Genomic DNA, 25,696 nt, shown 5'->3' with positions numbered 1-25,696 from the left:
GCTGGGCATAGGCAGTGGGAGGTGAGGCCTGGGAGTACCCTCAGCACTGTTAGAGCACGTCAAGGCAATCCCTCCCTCCCCTGAGAAATGACAATAGCAAAACATACTGGGGAGACACAGCATAAAAACACACATACACTTTACCTTTCTTCAACGCAACTGCTCATTTCAGTAATTCCCCTGCCCCAGAATTCCATAAACACAATCACAAGGTCTTACAGAAATTTGGTAAAAATTTTATTGCATTTACTGAGAAAATCACATTTCCCCATAGTAAAAGGACTGTATTCTCCAAATTACAAAGCACTCTTCATTTAAAAGGTTTTGGTTATCTATATATTAAATATATAAATCACATTTTTAAAAAAAATCAATTATAAATTATATTATTCTAAAAGGAACAATTTCTCAAAACTAGGAAAATCCCCACGCTGGTCAAATCCAGCAGGACCCTTTCACACAGTCAGCTATATTTATACAGCTATTGGGTAGGCTGGCACCCGCTGTAGGAGGGAGAGAGAGGTGTGGGGAGGAAGGGAGGGAGAAGGCTCACACATGAAGCAATAGGTGCATTTGGAATATTAGGTTTTGCCAAGAGAGTCTGAACTTTCAAAACATACAAAATAATTAAACATTTTTTTTTCAGATCAGCATAAGATAAAATAAGTAAACAAGAAGGCCAGATGCCAAGATTAACTTAGAACGCCCAGGCTTTTTCTTAATACTGCAAAGTTCAATCTGTTGTAGCTATAACTTTCAAGTTCAAATGGACCGGTGGAAGAAGCTGATACGATGCAAAGGTATCCAGCATGGCGCGGTGCCTTCATGGCTGCCGCAGGAGGAACTACAAAATATAGCCAGTAAGACCCCAGCACGCGGAACTCATGATGATCAGCCTGTGCCCAGCAGAGTCAGCTGAGAGCACATGGCCTTTCTAGGTATAAAGGCAACAGTGGTAATGAGTTATTTTTACCATTCTTATAAAAAATAGTTGAGGCAAAGTCTGTGAAAGAAAGGAGGGCTGAACTAAACCCCATGACGTCCCGTTGTCTGAATCTTGCTTACAGAGCACGTGGACTGGGACCTGCACACACTCCTTGGTGAGTCTGACGCTGTCACAAGGACGGTGCTGAGGTTTGTGGACAGCTTTAGTCTATGTTAAATCTAAAAGATGAGCAATCATAGTTATAAGATTTTTTTTTCCAAATTACAAAACAAAAAAACTAGGCAAGTAACTCACCCAAATTTTAAGACCAATGACTCCAGAGAACAGACTTTAGGCTGAAAAACAGTTAAATAGCTCAAATGACCAAACTATCTCCTTGGCCAAATCCAATTAAAAGCTATTACTTGCCTTTTTTTTTTTTTTTCTTTTTACTTTTACTTCTTGAAGTGAGTCTGGGGCTTTGAGCATGCGGGGTAAGCGCCTTACCACTGTGCTAGCTCCTCAATCCATGAATAATTTTAAATGGCCCACTCTTTGCTAGAAATCACTGAGATGGTATTTTCTTTAAAGTTATTCTCTTGGGAGGCTATGTTCATTACAATTTGGCGAGCATTTTCTTGTAAATAGAACTTAAATCTTAAGTGTTAACAAAAACCAGCAATAGCTTCAGAGGCAAAATTTCTCAGATGCATGTACAAAATACGTGTATGGTTTTGTTGTTTACACACATTTTCCACTGTGTCACGTGTATTTAAAAAGAAAAAAAGAGGGGCAGGGGGGCTGGATAGGTGTCTTGATAGTTATAGTGCTCTAGCAAAGGACCCGAGTTTTTTTCCCAGCACTCACAGGGTGGCTCACAATTCCTGCAAAGGGCATATGATATTTTCTCTTGGCTCTGCAAGCACTGTATGCATGTGGTACACACATCCATGCAGCCAACACACACACACACACACTGTTTACTTGAAAACATTTTGAAAGGAATATGAAACTTTATAGCAATTTTTACTAGAGGCACCAGCATTGTGAGAAGTCAAAATACAACACTATTAATAAACCCTAGGTCCTCAAGACAACATTGTGGGTACAGACTATATTATGAAAGTCACCTTCACCCATTAGGGAAGATCTTGGTAGAAACATTTACATGTTCACACACATCCAAAACACTTAATGGGGCTTGAGAGATGGCTCAGCAGGTAAGAGTGCTTACAGCAGCTAGGTGTGGTGGCACACACCTTAAATGCCAGCTCAAGAAAGGCATAGGCAAATACCTTTCTTGTGCTAGAGGCCAGCCTGGCCTACACAGTGATTTCTAGAATAGCCAGGGCTACATAGGGAGACCTTGTTTCGGCAAGAGAAAGAACATTCACTTCTCTAGCAGAGGGACCAGAGTTCAGATCCCAGCACCCACATGGAGCGACTCACAAACGCCAGAAACTCTGGCTCCAAGGGCTACGGTGGCCCATTCTGGCCTCTGTGGGAACCTGCAGAAACATGTATATACATAAATACAATAAAATCTTTAAAAATAACTTAAAGTTGTCAATAGCCGCTGAGAAAGGTTACATACTGTAGAGTAACCACCCTTCCCAGGCTCCTGCTTGGCTTCTCAGTTCTAACACGGTGTCTCAACATTATTTTGAGCTGAGAGTCTCGACAGCGTACAAGCTGCGTTGTGACTCTGCTGTCAAGCTACTCCTCTTCCAGAACTCACTGAAACTGAAAGGCACCTGTGTTTAGATGAGGTTAGAGACTTGTGGGTTGCCGCCTATGCTACTGTTAGACGAGGTGAAAGAATTCTGTAAGACAGAACGCATTGTGATGGTCCCTGTACATCTCAGGAAACAGCACCTCGCTCCTACGTGCTATCCCCACATGACTGTATCTCAACACTCAGGGAGACAGAGGCCAGGAGTGGTAGGGCACAGCATCAATCCCAGCAGTCAGGAGGCGGAGGCAGGTGATCTTTGTAAGTTCGAGGCCAGCCCGGTGTACATTGTGAGTTCTAGGACAGCCAGGGCTACATGGTGACCCTGTCTCACAAGCAAAACAAAACAAAAGCAAACAGGCAAACCAGAAACCACTGAAGGAGACGGAGACAAGAGGGTTGTAAGCCCTGGGCCAGCCTGGTAGACACACTGGGACCCTGTTTCAAAAACAAAACAAGTTTGAAAGGCAAACATTTTAAAAATCTTTACAATGTAAGATTTTCATTTTAGAGCTGCTCCCTCCGTAAAATTAGAGGCAGAGCAATGTCTATATTAACCCCTATGGTGAGGGTACAGCTCAGTTAAATAGACTGCCACCCTTGAACGAGACCCTAAATTGTTTTTTAAAAACCCCAAACCAATAAACCTCACCCCTAATGTTTTATAATGACAGCTTCAATGATCTCAGTTGCACGTTTCTGTTGACTTTTAAATATTTCTTTTTACGTATGCGTGTATATGCCTGAGTGTAAGGATGTGAGCCATGTGTATGCAGGAGCTCAGAAGAGGATGTTGAGGCTCCTGGAAATGGAGTTACAGGCAGTTGTGAGCCACCGTGTAACTGGGGGACACTGAACTCTGGTCTTCTCTAAAAGCAAGAAAACGCTCTTAGCTGCAGAGCCAACTCTCCAGGGCCTTCGCTTTTTAAGGCACTAACAAAAATGACATCAGGCAACTGAGGAGGAATAAGTGAAAGCTTACTAATGTACTTTGTCAGCAGGCTTCAAATTGTTCTCTAAATGTTTAAATCCCAGCCGAGGCTGGCAGGTCTTTGTGAGCTCAAGGTCAGCAGGGTCTACACAGTGAGCTCCAGGCCAGCAGGGGCTGTAGAGCAAAACCTTGTCTAAAACAAGAAAGAAAAGAACAAGAAAGGATAATACGGTTAAAATTAAATCTTTCCTCCTGAAAGAGAACCTTTTGCAAACAAACTGTCAAAGACCCTTCAGTTTTTGGGGTTTTGTTTTTGTTTTTGTTTTTGTTTTTGTTTTTGTTTTTTTGAGGCAGGGTTTCTCTGTGTAGTCTTGGCTATCCTGGACTCACTTTGTAGACTAGGGTGGCCTCGAACTCACAGCGATCTGCCTGCCTCTGCCTCCCGAGGGCTGGGTTTAAAGGTGTGCGCCACCACGCCCGTCGACCCTTCAGTTTAAGACAGAAAAACAACTGAGACTAGTAGGCTGGAGCTGGGCACGGTGCCACACACCTGTGGTTCCTCCACTTAGGAAGCTGAAGTCAGAGGCTCTGACGTCTCAGCTTCTGGGCCACACAACATGACTGTCTCAAAAAAAAAAAAAAACCTAAAAGAGCTCTGTGAGTTTGAGGCCAGCCTGGGCTACATCATGAGTTCCAGGCCAGCTTGGGCTACTTAGTGAGGCCCTGTCTTAACAAAGAAAACACCTGTGTATATAGCACAGTAAGCTTATGCCTTCAAAAATCAAAGTTATAGCCACTCATGGCAGCCCACCCCTGCAATCCTGACACAAGCCTGAAGCCGCGGGACAGAGTTGAAGGCCAGTCTGATGTACTTAGACTCCATCTCACAATAAATAAATAATAAATAAATTACAATTACCCTAAACCCATTAAAACAAAGTGTACACTTAGCATGTAGGCTGTGACCTCTCCCAAGATGATAGGCAAGAGAGCTGTTACCAGGAAGAAAGGCTTCAGGCTTTCGACTGACAGCCCTGCCTGCCCCACCCTCTGCCCTCCCTCCCAACAAGAACAAGTGTACACTCTCTCCAGGCAGCCCCATCTGTCCACAGGGGCAGAGAGGAAGGACCGCCATTTTAACAGCAATAGAAGGGGAAAAACCAGGCAGTGAGATAATAAGATTAAGTTTCATCTTCCAGATAACTAAGAATTAGACAGCTCCTGGAAATGTCGAGGGAAAAATAATATTCTTTTCATATGAACCAGCAAGCTACATTCAGCTATGACTTAATATCTATCTAGGTTAATGATTTAAATATACTTTAAACTCAAACTTTTAAAGGTCTAAAATATAATTTCAAAGCTATAAGAATGTATTCCTGTTTTAATAAGTGAGTAATGGTCACAGGCCAACTTTGGTTTTTAATTTTTGGTCCTCAAAGCTAACAGCTTGCTTTCAACGGTCTGGACACAAATGGGGGAAATGGTGGGAATTAATACAGAGCACATGGCAAATAAATACATTAATTTTCCAGTCACAGAAGAGGTGCATACACAATATGTATCGAGAGATTCTATCGCTTGGTAACATTGGAGTTTCTTCTCAGTTTGTGAAGTAAACTCCACGACGTCCGGAGAGTGAAAGCCCCTGCCCCTGCCCCTCAATATAACCCTGTCACTGGCACAACATTGTACACACAAATGTAAATTTTTGCTAAGCATTTTTTTTTGAAAATTTAGGGGTTGGTTTCTATAAGTATATTTAACATTTTAAAATCATTCATTCCATAAGTCAGTTTAAGCAATTATTTCTATCAGATGTTTTTCTAATGGATAGAACAGTTCTTCATTACCTACAAGCTGTATCCATCCCACCAGCTGGTGACATGCTCAATAAGACGCCTAGATACAGTGCTAATAAATCCAGAAGTCAGAAAAACTCTGCGTTCAAATTGTCAGGATCTCTTCCATACATTCTGCTTTACTATATTGTTTACACAAAATCAGAAATGTGGGGTGTCTCCGGCTGTGGGAGTAAAACACACTACAAACCAAAGGGAACGAGGGTCAGTGGAAGCAACGCCTGACTGCTGCCTGTGAGAGGACACTTGCCATCTCCCGCGTCCTCTGTGGGCATGCAGTAGCATCTGCTCCCAGCAGGTCCCTCGACACTGCAGCACGTCAGGAGCTCCGAATTTCATAGCTGAAATCATTTAACAGACTTGAGGTTTAGGTTGGCCTCTTATTATCTAGGATCCAGGCTTAAATTTTGCAAAAAAAAAAGTTCCAAAATGCATTAGAAAGCAACTGGAACTGAAGACTGAAGCAACCAACAAAATGCTTCCGGTGTGCACCAAACTGCTGCCCCCACCCAGCGCGGCTCCTAGGACGCTGCAGCTGACAGCAGCTGAGGCTTCCAAGGCTGCTCCTTACTGAGAGAGCTTTGAATGCTCACGTTTGGCTTTCAGGCATGTTTGCCTGTAACAGTCTCTTCTGTCAGATTCCTAAAAATATCAAAGCTATGTGGGGAGAGAAAATAGTCCTTGTGGTCATAAAGGTTATTATTTCCCATTTGTGCTATTTCAAGGATGATTAAAAAAATAAGAAATTTGAAATTCATATAAAAGGAAAACTGGCTTAAAGTTCAAAAGCAAATCCAGCCAGGTGGAGGTATATATGGCATTAAATAATAGAGTCAGATTCCTTTTTGAAGATCCCAGTTGAGCCTGGCAGCAGAGAGTTCTGGTTCTCCAACATTTTCTCCATCTTCTCCCCTCTGGTGGCTTTCCTCATCTCTCTTTGCTTTTTACTGTGGATCCACGGGATTAAACACAGCACAACGCCTCCAAGAAAGGGAGGGATGCCGGCGAGGTAAAAGGCCTCGTTGTAGGAGCCCAGTTTGTCATGAAGGAACCCTGGAAACGGAGACAGCAGCTGTCACAAAGAGAGGAAAGTCTGGCTCTCAGATCAGTCACAGTGACAGCAGGCCCAGCTCAGAGGACAGATTTGAAATGCAAACCTTTTCAGATATGATGATGATGATGAAGAAGAAGAAGAAAACCTCTTATTTTAAATTTTACCACACAATATATAGGTTGTACCAAAATACCACTTGTGGAAAATATTTGCAACTAGACTTTGCCATTCCCAAGCCTATCAGAGGCTACCCGGGATATTCAAACACATGGTGTAACAGCTCTTGTCTCAGCTGAAGGAGGGCGGATCACGCAGAGCCAAGCTCTCTGAACTACCCACACCTCAAGTTGATCTTACTCAGCTTTAACAAGGAACTGCCAAACATGAAAGGCTATGACTCCAAGAATACTCCCCAGCAAACGTTTTCAATCCACTGTCAATAGATAGTCTTCTTAAAATTGAGAAGGAGCCAGAAGACGGGTGGCGTGTGGCTTTCATCCCAGCACTCAGGAAGCCGAGGCAGGCGGATCTCTGAGGTCGAGGTCAGCCTAATATACAGAATGAGTTCTAGGACAGCCGGGGCTACACAGAAAAGCTCTTGTCTGGAAAAACAAACAAATAGACAACACAAAACAAACAAACAATGAGGAGAAGCATACAATGGGCTATTAGTATGTAACATTTTAAATGTTAAATGAATGAGGTTTAAATATATTACAAAAATAAATGAGGCTTAGGATCCAGCGTAGAAAGCGCCATGAATAAGTACAATGGCTATAGAACTGTTATATTTACCTGCAACAGGAGGACCTACGGTCATGGGTACAGACATGAATCCAAGTAGAAAGCCAATCGCTTGGGAAGCATCCTGCGGACCAACTAACTCAAAGGCAATGGGGGCCATGATGGAAATGAAGCATCCATCGAAGAGGCCCATGATGAGGCAGACAGCAATGAGGGCCGCGAAGACACTGCACAGCGGAATCATCATGGACATCAGGCCAATGAAGAAAAAGGAGAGGACCTAGGGCACAAGACTTCACGTTAACGCTGCTTCCTCCTGAGTCCACACAGAATCAACTTGTCTGAGCACCTCTCGTTGTTCCTTACTGCTTTCACGAGGGAACAAGAATGTAACCATTTTATATAGTAATTTTTCCTTCCCAGCCTGCACACTCGTTAGTTTATAAATATATTATATATGCATATATTTAATATTTAGACAAGATATTGTAAAGCTTTTAGAGGTCAGTGCTGTTGGCCCACATTTATTCTTCAAGTCCTTGATTATTTTTTAACCCATGACACCATCATGCTTTATAGGTAAATACTACATATTATATCTGGGCACTTCAGCATTAAGGTTCAGAATATTTATTTTCAGCCACCAGACATCTTAGGGTTAAGGTAATTAATTCAGTCAAACTCCTGACTTTGCCTGCTGTTTGGTAAGCGTTATGCTATATAGAGGTTTACGCAGCAAATAAGCTTAATTCTTTCTCTTAGGTTCTGGAAAGGACAATTAAATAAATAAGTACAAATGAAATATTTAGATGATGCCATAGTCATATATGTAAAGTGCAGTGGGCACAGAAAATAGGGAGAGCCGACACTAGTGACCTGTAAAGAAATAGCTAAAGCTGGCCAACTGGCTGCGTGTGCCGCCTATACTCTTATTTCCAAGAAATGGAAGCAGGAGAATCAATGGGTTAAGGCCAGCCTGAGCTATATGCTGAGGGCTCAGAAATAAAACAAAGAGCCAGTGAGATGGCTCAGCCAGGATGAGTTCTTGCCACCAAGGCTGATAACCTGAGTTCCAGGCCCAGGACCTCATGAGAAAAGGAAAGAAACAATTCTTGGAAGTTGTCTTCGGCCTTGGGAAAGCCTGAACAACCAATCAGAAGAAGGGACATGTACATAGTAGCAAGTGGACAATCTCAGAAGAAGGCACCTGCACATAGCAGGGAGTGGACACTCAGAAGGAGGCACCTGCACATAGCAGGGAGTGGACACTCAGAAGGAGGCACCTGCACATAGCAGGGAGTGGACACTCAGAAGGAGGCACCTGCACATAGCAGGGAGTGAACACTCAGAAGGAGGCACCTGCACATAGCAGGGAGTGGACAGTCAGAAGAAGGCACCTGCACATAGCAGGGAGTGGACAGTCAGAAGAAGGCACCTGCACATAGCAGGGAGTGGACAGTCAGAAGAAGGCACCTGCACATAGCAGGGAGTGGACAGTCAGAAGAAGGCACCTGCACATAGCAGGGAGTGGACAGTCAGAAGAAGGCACCTGCACATAGCAGAGAGTGGACAGTCAGAAGAAGGCACCTGCACATAGCAGGGAGTGGACACTCAGAAGGAGGCACCTGCACATAGCAGGGAGTGGACACTCAGAAGAAGGCACCTGCACATAGCAGAGAGTGGACAGTCAGAAGAAGGCACCTGCACATAGCAGGGAGTGGACACTCAGAAGGAGGCACCTGCACATAGCAGGGAGTGGACAGTCAGAAGAAGGCACCTGCACATAGCAGGGAGTGGACACTCAGAAGAAGGCACCTGCACATAGCAGAGAGTGGATGGTCAGAAGTTTATGCACACACTATAGGTTGCCAAGCTCCAGGCACCACCCTAACCAGTTTACATTGGCCACATCACTCTGTGAGAACATTACCTTGTCTTATTTGCAAAGACAGCAGTGCTGGGAAAAGTCAACACATCCGAGGCACACAGACAGAACTAGCCTAGAACTTGGGCCCACGCCACACGCACAGCAGCTCAGAGTGGACAGAGGTTCCTGTGGGGTGCCCTCCAGTGACAATGGGGCAACACAGAGATGAGAAGCAAACAGAAGCCGTGGGCATCACTGTGTCGTCACTTCTGATTCCTGTAGGCCCTTACTGGCACACTTAGAGGATACAGCTGTCCAACCTCGATTCTCTGTTGCTGTGATGAACACCAGGACCAAAGCAACCCGGAGGGAGCAAAGGCTTCATTTGGCTTGTACTCCAGGAAACAATCAGCAGTATGAGGAGCAGATCATTCTGGTCTATTTTCAGTATGCGTGCATTTAGAGCTCATCAAGGAGTCACAGAAAAGCAAGAGGTGCTGCCTTCTCGGTCCAGCACCTGCATGCTTGTCTTGGAATTCTCAGAGTTGGGAAGCTGAAGGCAGTGTCCCAGAAGATTCACTAACTAAGGCTTTGTGTCCTGAGCTGGCAGCTGATGGGAAAAGGAGAACAGGGAGTTCTAGAGACCAGGAACTCTAAGAGCCACTGCCCTGCACCCATCGGCACACCAGCCACTTTGCCTTTCCTTTATAATGTCCCTTTCTGCAGAATGGTACATTAGGCTTTATGTTCACTAGACGCCTCTTAAATTTGTTATTATAAAGTGAGGGCCTGGTTTCTTGTATTAAGGGAAGCCAAGCAAGGGCTCCAGCGGGAATCTGGAGGCAGGAACTAAAGCTGAGGACGGCTGAATGCTGCTCTCTGGCTTGCTCCCCTCTGGCTTGCTTAGCTACTTTTCTTTTCTTTTTTAAAAAAATTTAATTTTATTAATTTATTCAGATTACAACTCAATTGTTATCCCATCACTTGTATCCTCCCATTCCTCCCTCCCTCCTACTTTCATCCTATTCCCCTCCCCTAGGTCTATGACCGAGGGGGACCTCCTCCCCCACTATATGGTCATAGGCTATGAAGTCTCATCTTGGTAGCCTGCTTATTCTTTCTTTGAGTGCCACCAGGGCTCCCCACCAAGGGGAGGTGGTCAAATATGGAGCACCAGAGTGCCTCCCACGTCAATCATTAATCAAGAAAATGCCGACAGACATGTTCACAGAGCAATCTGACAAAGGAAATCCCTCACCTGAGGCTCCCTCTTCCCAGGCCACTCTAGGCTGTGTCAAATTGACAAAAATTGTCACCATACCAAATTTGGTTATGCATATCAGGGAAGCTGCTCACAGCCTTAAGGCACTAAGGATGCCCATCCTGAGAATGGAGCAGGATCCATGGAGGGCAGTTTCAAGAGAGAGAGAGAGAGAGAGAGAGAGAGAGAGAGAGGGAGGGAAAGAGAGAGAGAGAGAGACAGAGACAGAGAGACAGAGAGAGAGAGACAGAGACAGAGACAGAGAGACAGAGAGAGACAGAGACACAGAGACAGAGACAGAGAGAGAGAGAGAGAGAGACAGAGAGAGAGAGAGACAGAGAGAGAGAGACAGACAGACAGAGAGAGAGACAGAGACAGAGAGAGAGAGAGAGAGAGAGAGAGAGAGAGAGAGAGAGAGAGAGAGACAGACAGACAGACAGACAGACAGACAGACAGACAGACAGACAGAGAGAGTTCAGCTGGTAAGTGACCTGACTTGGGCAGTTGCAGCCATGAGAGAGGAGCTGGTGTGGCGGTTGGCAGTGTGTGGTGAGAAGGCAGGAACAGAATCTCGGGGGCTAGCTGTCCCCTGAAGAACGATGACTGAAAGTGACCTTTGGAAAAGCAGCTTTCATACCTTTACCGTAAGTTACCCAAGAACATAGCAGTGAGAAACGCACTTAAAGACAGTTACAGTCCAGGTTAGTTACTTCTCTGACACTGTCGTATCATATAGCTGAGTATGTTTCTTCAGCACTAAAATATGGCTTTATAGTAACATTATGACTGGCTTGAGACTCCGAGCTTGCTGTTGGAAAATAAATCTGCCACTTCATACTGACATTTTCTCTTTGGAGGGGAATGGTGGCAGATCCCATGGTATAGTCTTGATGTTGCCATAATTGTATACCTAAGGTAGGACAGGTACCAGACAAGTGAGAATACACATGCTGGCCTTGAACACAGTCTACCTGCCTTCACCTCCAAAGGGCTGAGAGTACAGTGTGTACCACCAAACCCACCGCCATACTAACTTTCTGAAAGAAAACAATCTTCTATTCTCCTGTTTTTAAAAATTTGAAATATCAGCTGGGAGGTGGTGGCACACGCCTTTAATCCCAGCACTTGGGAGGCAGAGGCAGGTAGATCTCTGTGAGTGTGAGGCCAGCCTGGTCTACAAAGCGAGTTCAGGACAGCCAAAGATACACAGAGAAACCCTATCTCGAAAAACTAATAATAATAATCATCATCATCATCATCATATTTTTTTCTCAAGGAAAACACGTGTGTAATTTCACAGTAGTGAGTAATTACTGGACTTGAAGGAATCAGGCCGAGGAGGTCTGTCTCAGTCCGTCTTAGTTGTGCTTTCTCTTATGTCATGGACCACAGCATCTTGGAAAGGGAGGACTTATGTCAGCTTACAGTTCCCTATCACAGTGCCCTTCAAAGCAAGGAGAGCAGTAGCTGAAGCAGAAGCCACAGAGGAGCGCTGCTCACTGGCCTGCTCAGCTTACACGACCCACGAGCACCCGCCCACGGGGGCACTGCCCACATCACCTGTCAAGACACCTCCTGTCAGGTGTGCCTCGCCACAGGGGCAGTTTCTCAACCGAGAGTAGCGAGTTGACTTAAAACCAACCAACACAGCCAGGCTCTAGCTCTACGATCCAGAGCAAGCAAAAGGCCTTCTCATACTTCAGACAGAAAGGCCTAAATGCAATCAAAATGTCTAGGAGGTAGCAAGTAGGTGAAGACGTAGAGATTTTTTTTAATCAAAAAAATTAACCAGGCTCTGTCACCATGTGATGCCTCTGCTATATTAAGATGTACCGAGAAGTGACACCAGGAGCTGACGTTACACTCCTGGACTTCACCGTCTCCAGAACGGTGAGCTAAATAAAACCTCTCGTCTCTACTCAAGAAGACGCAGCAGCAGCAGGCACTGGGAGACGAAGCAGACTCGGTGGACAACGCCTACTATTCTTAGCCATAGATATATTTTGCTCTGTCCATAACTGTGAAAGAATATAAACATGAGCAGTGTTTTTGTTTTGGTTTTTTGTTTTGTTTTTTTGAGACAGGGTTTCTCTGTGTAGCCTTGACTGTCCTGGACTCACTTTGTAGACCTGGCTGGCCTCGAACTCACATCGATCCACCTGCCTCTGCCTCCCAAGTGCTGGGATTAAAGGCATGTGCCACCACTGCCTGGCCTAAATATGAACAGTCTTAGAAACAGTCGCAATCAAACAAACTCCAGGAAAGTTAAACTATCCTAATTAATTTTGGTCTGTCTCGCTTGCCCTGCCCTGCACTGGCCCTGCCCTCACCATTCCCCTCCATCTCCTGAGTGCTGGGGGTTATAGGTAGGAACTATCGTGCCTGCTTCAAACTCAATGCTTTTCACTGGTAAAATCATAGACCAAATTTCCAGCCACCTCACCATAGTTACAATAGAAAGGACAGACATACACATCTTATTTCTCTTCCTATTCTGTTCAATACTAATTTCTGTCAAGAAAACCAGCTCTGGAATTTAAACTTAGCACATCGGCAGCTAATAAGTAGTTGGCACTTGACAATCCTGTACAGTGTCTGGCATACTCAATTTTGCTTAATAAGAAATGTTTTCATGGAAAACTTAATGTAGCATAATGAGATCCAGGCACTTTAATTTTGGTGGTTTCCCCAATTTCTCTATTTTTTGCCTCTTAAATATTTTTTGTCTTTCATCAGCTTGTTTGTCTGATTTTTAAATCTCTATATATCTGAGACATCTCTTAACCTTTACCTAAGTTAAATTGTATTGACTTATGTTCTTTTTTTCTCAGTTATTTGACAAGATTCATTACTGCTGCTGCTCTTTTGAGGCAGTGTAGCAATGCATCCCAGGCTGACTTCAGACATGAAATCCCCTTGCCCCAGAATTCTGAGTACAGGAATACAGACATGCACTCATACGCCTACCTTATTAACTTGAAACTGACTTAGAGACAGCACAGTGGTTAAGAACACTGGCTGCTCTTCCAGAGGACCTGGGTTCTGTCCCAGTGCCTACACGACAGCTCACAATAATGTGTAAGTCCAGTTTCAGGGACTCTGATGCCCTCTCCGGCCTCTGTAGGCACCAGCCATCTATGTGATGCACAGACATACATGTAGAAAAAAATATTCATGCATATAGAATGAAAAAAGATAAGATTTATTAATTTAATGAAATAATGTTTTTAACTTTCCTTTGAGGATTAAAGTCCTTAATACGATTCACACAGATATTCCTTAAGCATTTCCGAAAAATACCTAGTTTCTTTCACCTTATTTGTATTGAAGGAAAGTTCTTGCGAAAAAGCCGTCTCCCCATACCTCAGAACATTCAAGGCCGACTAACTTACTAGAACTTTAACAATGTTGGCGAATTTAGGATGTTACAAGTCAGGGGCAGATGACGTTAGGCCACTGTTAGGCCTTTAGTAGCTACGTCCTGCCCTCTTCCGTATGTGAGATAACATCTTTGTGGCTGTTGGGTAAATGCTCCTCTGGGTACCAGTACCACTGACCAAATGCTAAGAATGCCGTCAGGCAGGTCCTGAGGCCTGGAGCTTCTATTCTCTCACTTTGCTTTAGTCCACCTGCCTAATGTTTCCAATGCATCTGAAAAGTGACTGGATTTCAGACAGTTCTGTTACCGTAAAAACCTCACCAAACACAGCCACTTTGGAGCACAGGATTTGGAGTAACCCAAACTATATTCCAGAACCAGGGTGGCTCATGCTTGGCTCCAGAATGCACCCTTACTCTCTCTGAGGCATCATCAGTAACTACAGTGATGAGAAACAACGCCCCTTGCCAGATTGCATGTCCAAGCTGGTTAGAATGTAACTGCTGAGAGGAATAAATATTTGTCCCTTATGTGCTCGGACACCTGGGCCACAGGAAGCACATGTCAAGCCTTGACAGATGGTCCACAGAGGAGTGTCAGTACTTCCTCACCACTTTCAAATAAATACCAAGTACAAATAAAAGATCAAATAATGATCTGTCAATATGGAACCCAGTTTGAAAGGTAAATAATTTGGGCCATTGCACGAGCCTTTTCTGCTCTCCTAAGCACAGTGGTGGAGGCACAACCCTGGCCATCCTGCTTGGGTACTGGACTCAGGAGGAAGCTCTGTGACACCTGCATAAGCATAAGGTGTTCTGGGGCACAGGCACATAAGTGGGCACAGTTGCATTCAAACGCTGCCCTTTGTATACTTATTTAACACAGCCTCCAGCCAGGCACCAAGAGAGAAAGCAGCTCCATCTTGGCCAGCCTAGGCTAACTAGACGGAATTGCTGAGGCCTCATGACCAAATGGCTGGGTTTTGCTGACCCATCAGGGCCTTCAGTCCTTTTAAAGTCTTTCACACGAGAGGGAGAGTGAGGGGAACATGTCTTTCTCCACAGAACAGGCCACATTCACAGCAGTGCCAGTCTAGAGGAGACTCTGGGGCCTCTGGTCCTTTATTTGGTCTGGGGAAAGTTAATTATTTGAATATTATCTTAAAATATTTGGTAAAGTCCATACCTTCATGTAATATGTTGGTAATAAGTAAAATGAAAAACAGCATAAGCAGCACTGACCAGTTAGTTCAGTCTGTTTCAACAGAAGAGAACACGGTTTTAAGTTTTCTAATTACATATGAGGCCCATGAATGTGTTCTCCTAACAATTCACACCTTGGAGAAACGCACACAGTAGTTCGTGGCTCTCTTCAATCTCTCTCACCCTCAGCCTACACTGCACTCCATCCAGAATGTGCACCCGACAGTCCCAGGGCATTTGTGTCCACACATATGGACATGGCGTCCATACAAGGGATAGGTGTTAGAGAAATTCCCTGGTAGGCAGGCGAGAGACCTATCTAGGTAATAAAGGTGGTGAACTTCCAAGATGGCTTCTACCTCGCCCTCCAGCGCCAAGACAAGTTCAAGGCAGATCTGAGCATGTTTACACAACAGTTGTGTGCCAATCAGCCACCAACCCTAAATTAGGGGGGAAAGAAACCCTTCACAGACTTAAAAAAAAAAAACAAACAAACAAACCTGGATACAGTATAGTTCTTCTTCCCTGTCTCCTTTGAAATAATCATCCACTTGTCACCTACTGGATCACAGACGCCTCGTCATCAGGATGACATCACACACAGTCAGGCTGGTACACATCTGTAATCCAAGCACTGTGAAGTCTGAAGCAAATGAGGCTAGCCTGAGCTGCACAGTAAATAGAAGGCCACATAGCAAGGCCTGACTCAAAAATAACAAAATACTACCTCAACCTATGAAAATTGAACAGAACAAGGAAGAAAAAAAAAAAAAAGCCCCAAACAGCAAGTGCTCTTTCTCTCCTACTTTTACTTCCCTCCCTATTACTCATCCTACACACACACACACACACACACACACACACACACACACACACTCACACACACACACACACATTCTAGGAATCTAGGGACCCTGTCTTGTTTGTATCTGTCTACCTGGGCCAATATCTAAGAGCATGGGAAGTATTAAGAGTTATTTTAACAAAATGCAAGTCTTCAGTACAACAGATGTCCAGAAGAGGGCCCCTTGACATTAGAAAGCAAAACCAATAGGTCAGCAAATTGCTAGGTAAGTGTGCCTACCATGAGGTATTATGGAGGGCGGGATGATTATCATAAAATACATAAATACTCCCATTGTTGTGTTTGCGGCAGGGTCTCCCTCTGAAGCCCGGGCTGACGTCATGCCTGTGGCATTCCTCCCTCATGAGTACTGGATCACAGTGTGAGCTCCCATGCCCAGCAGTGATCACTAGTGTGTGTGCGTAGCGGGAGTGGGGATGCCTAGGAAGAGGGTTGTACATGCATGGAACACGGGGTCTTACATAGCCATGGCTGTCCAGGAACTCACTCTGCAGACCAAGCTGGCCTTGAACTCAGAGATCTGTCTGCCTCTGCCTGCCGGGTGCTGGGATTTAAGTGTGCACCACTATGCCCAGCTTGGTTCTCCATTTTATAAAAGAGTACATACATATGAGTGAGGGGCTCCATTTTACTCCCAGCACTGCTGGGAGGAGGAGAGGAAGACCAGTAGTTGTCTCCACCTCCTTCTAGCTGGGTAACAGGCTCTGGCCTGTGACTGTCTGCTTGCACCCCACAGCGAGGCCGACTCTGTTCCTAAGTGTTCACGTCTATAAACAGAAGCAAAGAAGTGTACTTTCCTTGAAGGGCTGGGGTAAGGACTGGAGATGGTGCATGAGGAGTGCTCAATTCATCACCTAGCTTTCAATGTGCTCAGTGTGTGGGTGCCTGCCGTGACGTACAGCCAACTGACGGAAGCTGTCTTAGCTGCGATAAGCAGCTATTCCACGAAGTTTCCCGTTCCCAGCTTCACCTCTGGAATGCGACTGCTCACGCTATGTCTCACAATTAATGTCCAAATCTTTCTGGCTCTCCTCTTCTGTCCTTTAGGTATAGCTGTCTACAGCCCCATGGACTCATCTGGGTGGTCTCCAAAGGCCACTTACTGCAGTCACTTCTCTAGTTCCTGATACTGCTACCCACTCATGTCCCAGGAGCACTCCATCCCCAGGTATTTCTGCCAACCTGGTCACTTCTTTTCAGTCTCCTTGCAGCACAAGAAGGCCCAAGTAGTCCCACAATGCTCTTACCCACCCACCAACTCCAAGCTCAACTTGGCTACTTTGTAAGCACCACACATGAATGTGGCAAAAACAAAGCTTGTCTTGCCTGGACTTACTGAATTATTGATCTCACAAGATGGTAAAACCACCCCCACCACTAGGCAGGCAGCAGACCTCAGACAGCATGACGGCTCCATCGGGCACCTGTCCTCTGCGCCTCTGATTTGCTGTTGGATCCCAATGTCTTTGCTTTGGGTTTTTCCTACCCAGACTACAACAGTGGTTTCCAGCCTGTGGAACCCTGCTTTTTAACGTTGAAGTCTAGAGTTCCCGGATTGCTTCTGAGCTCGGTATAAAAATGATAGACTCAGGCCTGGAGAGATGGCTCAGAAGTTAAGAGCACCGGCTGCTCTTCCAAAGGTCCTGAGTTCAATTCCCAACATCCACATGGTGGCTCACAACCATCTATAATGAGATCTGGTGCCCTCTTCTGGTGTACAGACATACATGCAGGCAAAACTCTATACATAATAAATAAATAAATAGAAATGATAGACTCCCTTTCTCAGAGTGGTCCCCTCTTTACCTGATCTGGGAGACCCTAGATCTCCTAAAGAACATCACTCAGCCCTCAGGAAAGATTACAGGCCAAACCATTTCCTGATAAGTAACCTGTTCAGCAAGCATGTGGGGATCCCTGGAGACATCCATCCTACACTAATAAGATGCCTTTGTGTCTTGGCTTTCAACCAATGACCTTTTAGCGGTGCCTGAAGATTCTCCCCCACTCATAAGATAATTAAGTCCTGCTTTAACCTCTTACGATAGGGCTGTTTCGTTACATGTAGATCAAGTATCCCTGGCACCTCTTCCAGCCCTATGGAATCAGACAGTCACCCTCAAACCCCTCCCCACTGCTCAAGGCTTATAAATTCACAAATAAAAGCTGGCTTGCTCTCTCACTCCTCCACCTGGACCATCTGAAATTCACTATTTATTCTGGGGAAGAATCACTTCTGGATGCTGGGGCTTGACTGCCAGTGATGGCAGAGCTGCCTTGGCAGCCACTGAAGCTTGCTCCATCGCCTTGAGATTGGTGCTGACCTCTGGCAAAGGAACCCCCACCCTAGGGCCTGTGTCTCACCTGACCTGCCTTCCAACCAGTTTTGAGCATATGGCACCTTAACAAAGGGCAGTGACACTTTTGCTATCATCACAGGCGTTTGGAACTCCTGAGTTTACACTGCTGCCTGACACCAGCAATCTCACTTTAAAAGAGCTAACTCTAACACCTGTGGAAAACTCATTTCTACCTCCCCCAGTGAGAACGGGAGCCCCCCACCTAGCTCATGGGCCTTGCCCTGAGCACGCTAAGCTGCTCCTTAGAGAAACGGGACCTTTGACCTTGAGGTCCCCCGTGTTCCCATCTGAAAGCAAACAGCCTGGACTGACCCGCCAGATATGGAACCTAAGCCTCTGGCAGGTGAAGAGCACCACCAGCCAGCACCACTGCCTCTAACTAATGCTTTAAAATCTACCTGCCTTATGTTAAACTGCCGCTCATATCTTAGCTTAGACTATTTTCACCATCACCTTTCCCCAACCCCCAATGACCATTAATTCACCTTTTTAATGATCTGCCTATTCTAGACATTTTAGCTCAGTGAAATATGAGGAGCATTCAGTGTGTGGCCTTCTGTAACTATCTCAGCTCTTGCCCCATCCTCCGCTCCATTCTTTCCTTCCAGCTGCCAGCCTGATCTTCACCAAACACTAGCCATGTCAGTCAGTCCCTTGTCTAAAACCCTTCAATGGCTTGAGATAGGCTAAAGAATAAAATTCCTCCCCTTTCATTTTTATGTTTGTTTGGCTCGGCTTTTTGAAGTAGGGCCTTGCTGGGTGCCCCGGCTGGCTTGGAGCAGGCTATGTAGAGCAGGCTGTGGCCTTGAACTTACGCTGATGGAAGTTCACCATGTTTCATGCCCATAAATGTTTTCTAAACTGGCCTTCCTCCAGCTATAGCCTCGACTGCTCTTCCTTTATGCCACCCAAATATCCAGCTTCCCAGGCATACATGTATACACATCTGTGGTCCATGTGTTCTCCCTGCATGGGACATTCTTCTCTTTCTTCCTTCTATCTGCCTCTCTCTGTCTATCCGTCTATCTACCCACTTAAAGAAAACTACTTTCTAGCGATGCTGGGGGTGAAAAAGGCCAAGGCCTTGTGGGAGTAAGGCAAGCTCTCTACCACTGTTACATTCCAGGTCTTTAACTAGCTCTTCTCTCTTTATACTCCTCAGACCTTCACTAGTGAGTTAGATTTCCCCCAGGGCATTGTTATCTCACTGTGCTGTAATACTGTACTATCCTGTCCCCCAGGGCACTGTCATCTCACTGTGCTGTAATACTGTACTATCCTGTCCCCTAGGGCACTGTTATCTCACTGTGCTGTAATACTGTACTATCCTGTCCCCCAGGGCACTGTCATCTCACTGTGCTGTAATACTGTACTATCCTGTCCCCAGGGCACTGTTATCTCACTGTGCTGTAACACTGTACTATCCTGTCCCCAGGGCACTGTTATCTCACTGTGCTGTAATACTGTACTATCCTGTCCCCAGGGCACTGTTATCTCACTGTGCTGTAATACTGTACTATCCTGTCCCCAGGGCACTGTTATCTCACTGTGCTGTAATACTGTACTATCCTGTCCCCAGGGCACTGTTATCTCACTGTGCTGTAATACTGTACTATCCTGTCCCCAGGGCACTGTTATCTCACTGTGCTGTAACACTGTACTATCCTGTCCCCCAGGGCATTGTTATCTCACTGTGCTGTAATACTGTACTATCCTGTCCCCAGGGCATTGTTATCTCACTGTGCTGTAACACTGTACTATCCTGTCCCCCAGGGCATTGTTATCTCACTGTGCTGTAATACTGTACTATCCTGTCCCCAGGGCACTGTTATCTCACTGTGCTGTAATACTGTACTATCCTGTCCCCAGGGCACTGTTATCTCACTGTGCTGTAACACTGTACTATCCTGTCCCCCAGGGCATTGTTATCTCACTGTGCTGTAATACTGTACTATCCTGTCCCCAGGGCATTGTTATCTCACTGTGCTGTAATACTGTACTATCCTGTCCCCAGGACACTGTTATCTCACTGTGCTGTAATACTGTACTATCCTATCCCCAGGGCACTGTTATCTCACTGTGCTGTAACACTGTACTATCCTGTCCCCCATGACTTTTAGCTTCCAACCGGGTGTCATGGACTGTACTGAAGGACACACTCTGCTGTGTGCTGGTCATCAATAATAATCTTTAAATTAGGATCTGTTTAAGCACACCCTATAATACTTAGGCAATTTGCAAGAAAGCACCTCAAAAGTCAAAAACATATACCCAAATTTCACAAAATATTACAAATGACATTAGATCCGCACGTAACTGAAAAGTAGACCAAAAATAATAATGTCTTAGGAGACACGACAGGCAAAAATATTCTTGTTTGGTGGAGCTCCCTAACAAAACAGAAAAGATTGCTATTTGACTGTTAATCTCTAATATTTAAAATTCAAGGTCATAACAGATTACTTTGTCTGTGAAAATCTGTCTACAAGTCAGTAGTGGTGGCAAATGCCTTAAGTTCAGCACTTGGGAGACAGAAATAGGCAGATCTATGAGTCCAAGGCCAACCTGATCTACAGAGTGAGTTCAAAGAAAGCAAGGGCTACAGAGAGAAATCCTGTCACAAAAAACAAAAATGAAAAGAAAACCTGTCTGCAGAGTCTATTTCAATATTTCACACTTTACAGTGTGTACTCATATAGGTACATTTAGTACAAGCGCACCAACAGGAACAAGAAAAAGTCTGCTGGAGAAGGAGAGCCCGAGAGTCCATGCAGGTAAACCTCCATCTATAGGGGAAGGAGAGCCCGAGAGTCCATGCAGGTAAACCTCCACCTATAGGGGAAGGAGAGCCTGACAGTACCTGTAGGTAAACTTCCATCTATAGGGGAAGGAGAGCCCGAGAGTCCATGCAGGTAAACCTCCACCTATAGGGGAAGGAGAGCCCGAGAGTCCATGCAAGTAAACCTCCATCTATAGGGGAAGGAGAGCCTGACAGTACCTGTAGGTAAACTTCCATCTATAGGGGAAGGAGAGCCCGAGAGTCCATGCAGGTAAACCTCCATCTATAGGGGAAGGAGAGCCTGAGAGTCCATGCAGGTAAACCTCCATCTATAGGGGAAGGAGAGCCCGAGAGTCCATGCAGGTAAACCTCCATCTATAGGGGAAAAAGAGCCCGAGAATACCTGCAGGTAAACCTCCATCTATAGGGGAAGGAGAGCCCGACAGTACCTGTAGGTAAACCTCCATCTATAGGGGAAGGAGAGCCCGACAGTACCTGTAGGTAAACCTCCATCTATAGGGGAAGGAGAGCCCGACAGTACCTGTAGGTAAACCTTCTTCACACCGGGCACATAGTCTGCAATGCGGCCAAAGAGAAGCCGTCCAACTCCCGAAGTGATGCCAATGCACATGAACAACACCTCCTTATTGTTTACATCTTGAAATTTTTCCTTTACATGGTTCATCTGCAGGTCAAGAAAAAGGAAACCACACTGAATATGGTAGGGAAACCTCACAAGGTTGAAGACATGCACCAAGTGTTTTGATTCCCCCCCCCCACCAATGCTACTCCAATCCCACTTCAAAATTTAAATTTAAATATTTAAAAGAATATCCTGTGATAATTTTCTAGAAGGATATATAAAGAAACCCCATCATGAGATAGCTTGTATAAAAAGAGTGGCTTTTCTGAGTGTGTTGGCACACACCTGTAATCCCAGCTCTTGACAGATTAGTACACAATTGGGAATGCAAGGCCAGCCTGGGCTACACAGTACAGTTCAGGACAGCCTGGGTCATGTAGCAAGACCTTGACTCAGAAAACCAAGATTTCAAAAGACGAGTTCTTACTGTAATTATTTTTTTTTCAGTAAACAGATCAGCACACACTAACAATGAGCCAGTCCTCAAAGGAGAATGGAGACCTGGTGTATCCCGGGCCCCTGGAAGATGGCTAAAGGTCATCTTTGGGGTTTTATTTCTTCTGGGGGACCAGAAAAGAAACTGATGTCCTTGCAATACTTTCTACCAGAGTTTCCTGCATGTAAGTGTATGGTTCCTGTGTGGCATGCCAACAGATATAGACACACAAACAATTTACAATTAAATCCCTCAGACTGCCAGTTCCAAACACTGGTCCTGGTCTATTGAGCCCTGAGGCTGAGTTGTTTTTTATGATCTAGGTTTGTCTACAAAATGGAAATAGCAACAGTATCCATTTCAAGGCTGTTATGAGGGTTAAGACATCTCACAGAGAGCATAGGGATGCACCAAAGCACCTGCCCAGCATGTGTAAAGCCCTTGGTTCGGTCAACACTAACACCACCTTAGAAGAATGGCTGGCAAACGGTTAATAATCAGATACTAATTTTGGCCACCCATTTTATGAAGGACCTCTTGGATCTTGAAGTAGTTGGAGTGTAGGGTGGGGGATGGGGAGGATAAAGAACCTTTCTCTCGGGCCAGGCGTGGTGGTGCACACCTTTAATCCCAGCACTTGGGAGGCAGAGGCAGGCTGATCTCTGTGAGTTTAAGGCTAGCCTGGTCTACAAAGCGAGTCCAGGACAGCCAAGCCTACATAGAGAGCCCTTGTCTCAATAACAACAACAACAAAAAAGAATCTTTCTCTCCACTTAAAGTCTAGTAGAACAGTGTCTGTTAGTGACGTCTGGGCCAGATACCTAGCAAGCATGTTTTGCTTGACTTTTCCATGATGACTCTAGCAGTCACTGTCCCTTATATGCCAAGATCCACTGGAGTTCCAGGAGAGTGCAACAAATTTCCCACCAAGCTCAACAGCCCAAGTAACTAATGTAGTGGGGGCTCTTTAGATGGCATCTCCCTGCTTAAGACACTTCCATTTAACTTTTTTCCATTTTCTAAACCCAGTTATATATCTTTATATCATCTCATTTCTCTTCATTAAAAATTGGGGCTGGAGAAATGGCTCAGCAGGTAAGAGCACTGGCTGCTCTTCCAGAGGATGTGGGTTCAATTCCCAGCACCCACATGGCAGCTCACAACTGTGTCTAACTCCAGTCCTAGGTGACTGACAGCCTCTTCTGGCCTCTGTAGGTACGCACGCAGTGCACAGACATACACGCAGGCAAAAATACCTACACATATAGCAATAATTTAAACTTTTAATTAAAAATGTGGTAGTTTTTCTAACTTCTCCATTTTCATTTACACTGATTCAGAATAACCTTCATAAATGGGATTTTAATCCCACCAATCCTGTCTTCAAAGGTTGCCTGTTACAGCCTATTTTCTATACTCCGTCTGGTATTTAAGGCTCTCCATATTCTGTTACTGCTTTACCTTTGAATGTTTATTAACTACTGATCCTTGGCTCAAACGCCTACAGAGCCTCCAAACAGTGAATACGATGCACATGGGAAAAGGCACTCATCCCAGAGGACCATTCCTGCCTGTGCTGCCGACTCTCCCTCCTAGCCTTCTTTTACTAAAAATAAATAACTTAGAAGAAATGTGAAATCTGGATCTTGTGCACAGAAGTTGGCACCTAACTTGAACTTAGAATGCCGTATGACCCAATGCTGCAAGCTGTGGAGGCCAGCTTTGATCTCCAGGATAATCGCAGCCAGCTCAGCAGGACAGCTTTGTCACAATGTCCACTGCACACGCTGCTGTGTCCTTTCCCTTCCACTGTGTCCTCGGTTCTCTAATTTCTTGCTGTTGCTTAGCACTGCCCCTGTGCGCCTTCAGTTTGGCGCGTTTCTACCCAGCCTGGCTAAATTCTCTGAGCACTCTTTTTCACATTAAACCAGGCAGTACCCTTGTGCCTATTTCAAGGGCACCTCAAAGTCAACACAGCTCAGACTGCATTCACCCGCCCCTTAATTGTCCCCGCCCTCCTGCATTTTGGTTAACAGTACCATGCTCACCTATGGCATCTTAGATCACCCCATCTTAGATTACTCCAGCTCCTCTCCTCACATCAGATTGCCCCCAAATGGTAATGGTGTCCTGGCTAAGTGACTCACACATGCCTCCTTTGGTCTGTGGTCCCTGTGTTTAGGCTCTTGTTGGCCCTTCCCTGGCCCACTATAGCAGCCTTCTAACATGCTTCTTGTTTGAACCCCCATTCCTAAACATCCTAAATTCACATTTTAAAGCTTACAAGCCCTCAGGGATTGTAGCTTTTAGACTAAAGTTTAATGGCCTCTGCTTTTCTACTGTAGCCTCGGCGCCAACTGCCCCTGTAGATATACCATGCTTACACTGTACCAAGCCAACTGCCCCTGTAGATAGACCATGCTTACACTGTCCCAAGCCAATTGCCCCTGTAGATAGACCATGCTTACACTGTCCCGAGCCAACTGCCCCTGTAGATAAACCATGCTCACACTGTCCCGAGCCAACTGCCCCTGTAGATAAACCATGCTCACACTGTCCCGAGCCAACTGCCCCTGTAGATAGACCATGCTTACACTGTCCCAAGCCAATTGCCCCTGTAGATATACCATGCTTACACTGTCCCGAGCCAACTGCCCCTGTAGATAAACCATGCTCACACTGTCCCGAGCCAACTGCCCCTGTAGATAAACCATGCTCACACTGTCCCGAGCCAACTGCCCCTGTAGATAGACCATGCTTACACTGTCCCAAGCCAACTGCCCCTGTAGATAAACCATGCTCACACTGTCCCGAGCCAACTGCCCCTGTAGATAGACCATACTGACACTCTCCCGAGCCAACTGCCCCTGTAGATAGACCATGCTTACACTGTCCCAAGCCAACTGCCCCTGTAGATAAACCATACTGACACTGTCCCAAGCCAACTGCCCCTGTAGATAAACCATACTGACACTGTCCCGAGCCAACTGCCCCTGTAGATAAACCATACTGACACTATCCCGAGCCAACTGCCCCTGTAGATAAACCATACTGACACTGTCCCGAGCCAACTGCCCCTGTAGATAGACCATGCTTACACTGTCCCAAGCCAACTGCCCCTGTAGATAAACCATACTGACACTGTCCTGAGCCAACTGCCCCTGTAGATAGACCATGCTTACACTGTCCCAAGCCAACTGCCCCTGTAGATAAACCATACTGACACTCTCCCGAGCCAACTGCCCCTGTAGATAGACCATGCTTACACTGTACCGAGCCACCTGCCCCTGTAGATAGACCATACTGACACTGTCCCGAGCCAATTGCCCCTGTAGATAGACCATGCTTACACTGTACTAAGCCACCTGCCCCTGTAGATAAACCATACTGACACTGTCCCGAGCCAATTGCCCCTGTAGATAGACCATACTTACACTGTACCGAGCAACTGAGCATTGAATCATGGCAAGAGTAAGCTGAGATATGTTATGAGTACAAACATGCAGAGAGTCAGAAGCCATCAGAGAGAAGGCATGGGAAATAGCATACTACCGAGTGCCTGTTAAAACAATAAACACTTCAGCTGTATAGCTAAGTAAAATTGTATAACAACTCATTTTATTTCTTTTTATTTTACTATACATAACTTAGAC

At 45.4% G+C, this 25,696-nt stretch overlaps 1 protein-coding gene across 1 annotated transcript in view; it reads right to left on the bottom strand.

Moving 5' to 3' along the window:
• Positions 1-215: 215 nt before the first annotated feature.
• Positions 216-25,696, bottom strand: part of SLC16A10 (solute carrier family 16 member 10) — a 115,172-nt gene continuing 89,691 nt past the window's right edge. Inside the window, exons 4-6 of the mRNA XM_084775108.1 lie at positions 21,506-21,649; positions 7,300-7,528; positions 216-6,503 (exon numbers count right to left, since the gene is read on the bottom strand). Coding sequence (XP_084631234.1) covers positions 6,271-6,503; positions 7,300-7,528; positions 21,506-21,649 — 606 coding nt within the window. The 3' untranslated portion in view covers positions 216-6,270. The remainder of the gene's footprint in view (positions 6,504-7,299; positions 7,529-21,505; positions 21,650-25,696) is intronic.

The sequence above is a fragment of the Acomys minous genome, assembly GCF_964271855.1.
Source record: "Acomys minous genome assembly, chromosome: 3".
In the NCBI taxonomy this organism is placed as follows: Eukaryota; Metazoa; Chordata; class Mammalia; order Rodentia; family Muridae; genus Acomys; species Acomys minous.
The sequence above is the reverse complement of the archived record's forward strand: the minus strand, read 5'-3'. Positions and strand labels throughout refer to the sequence as shown.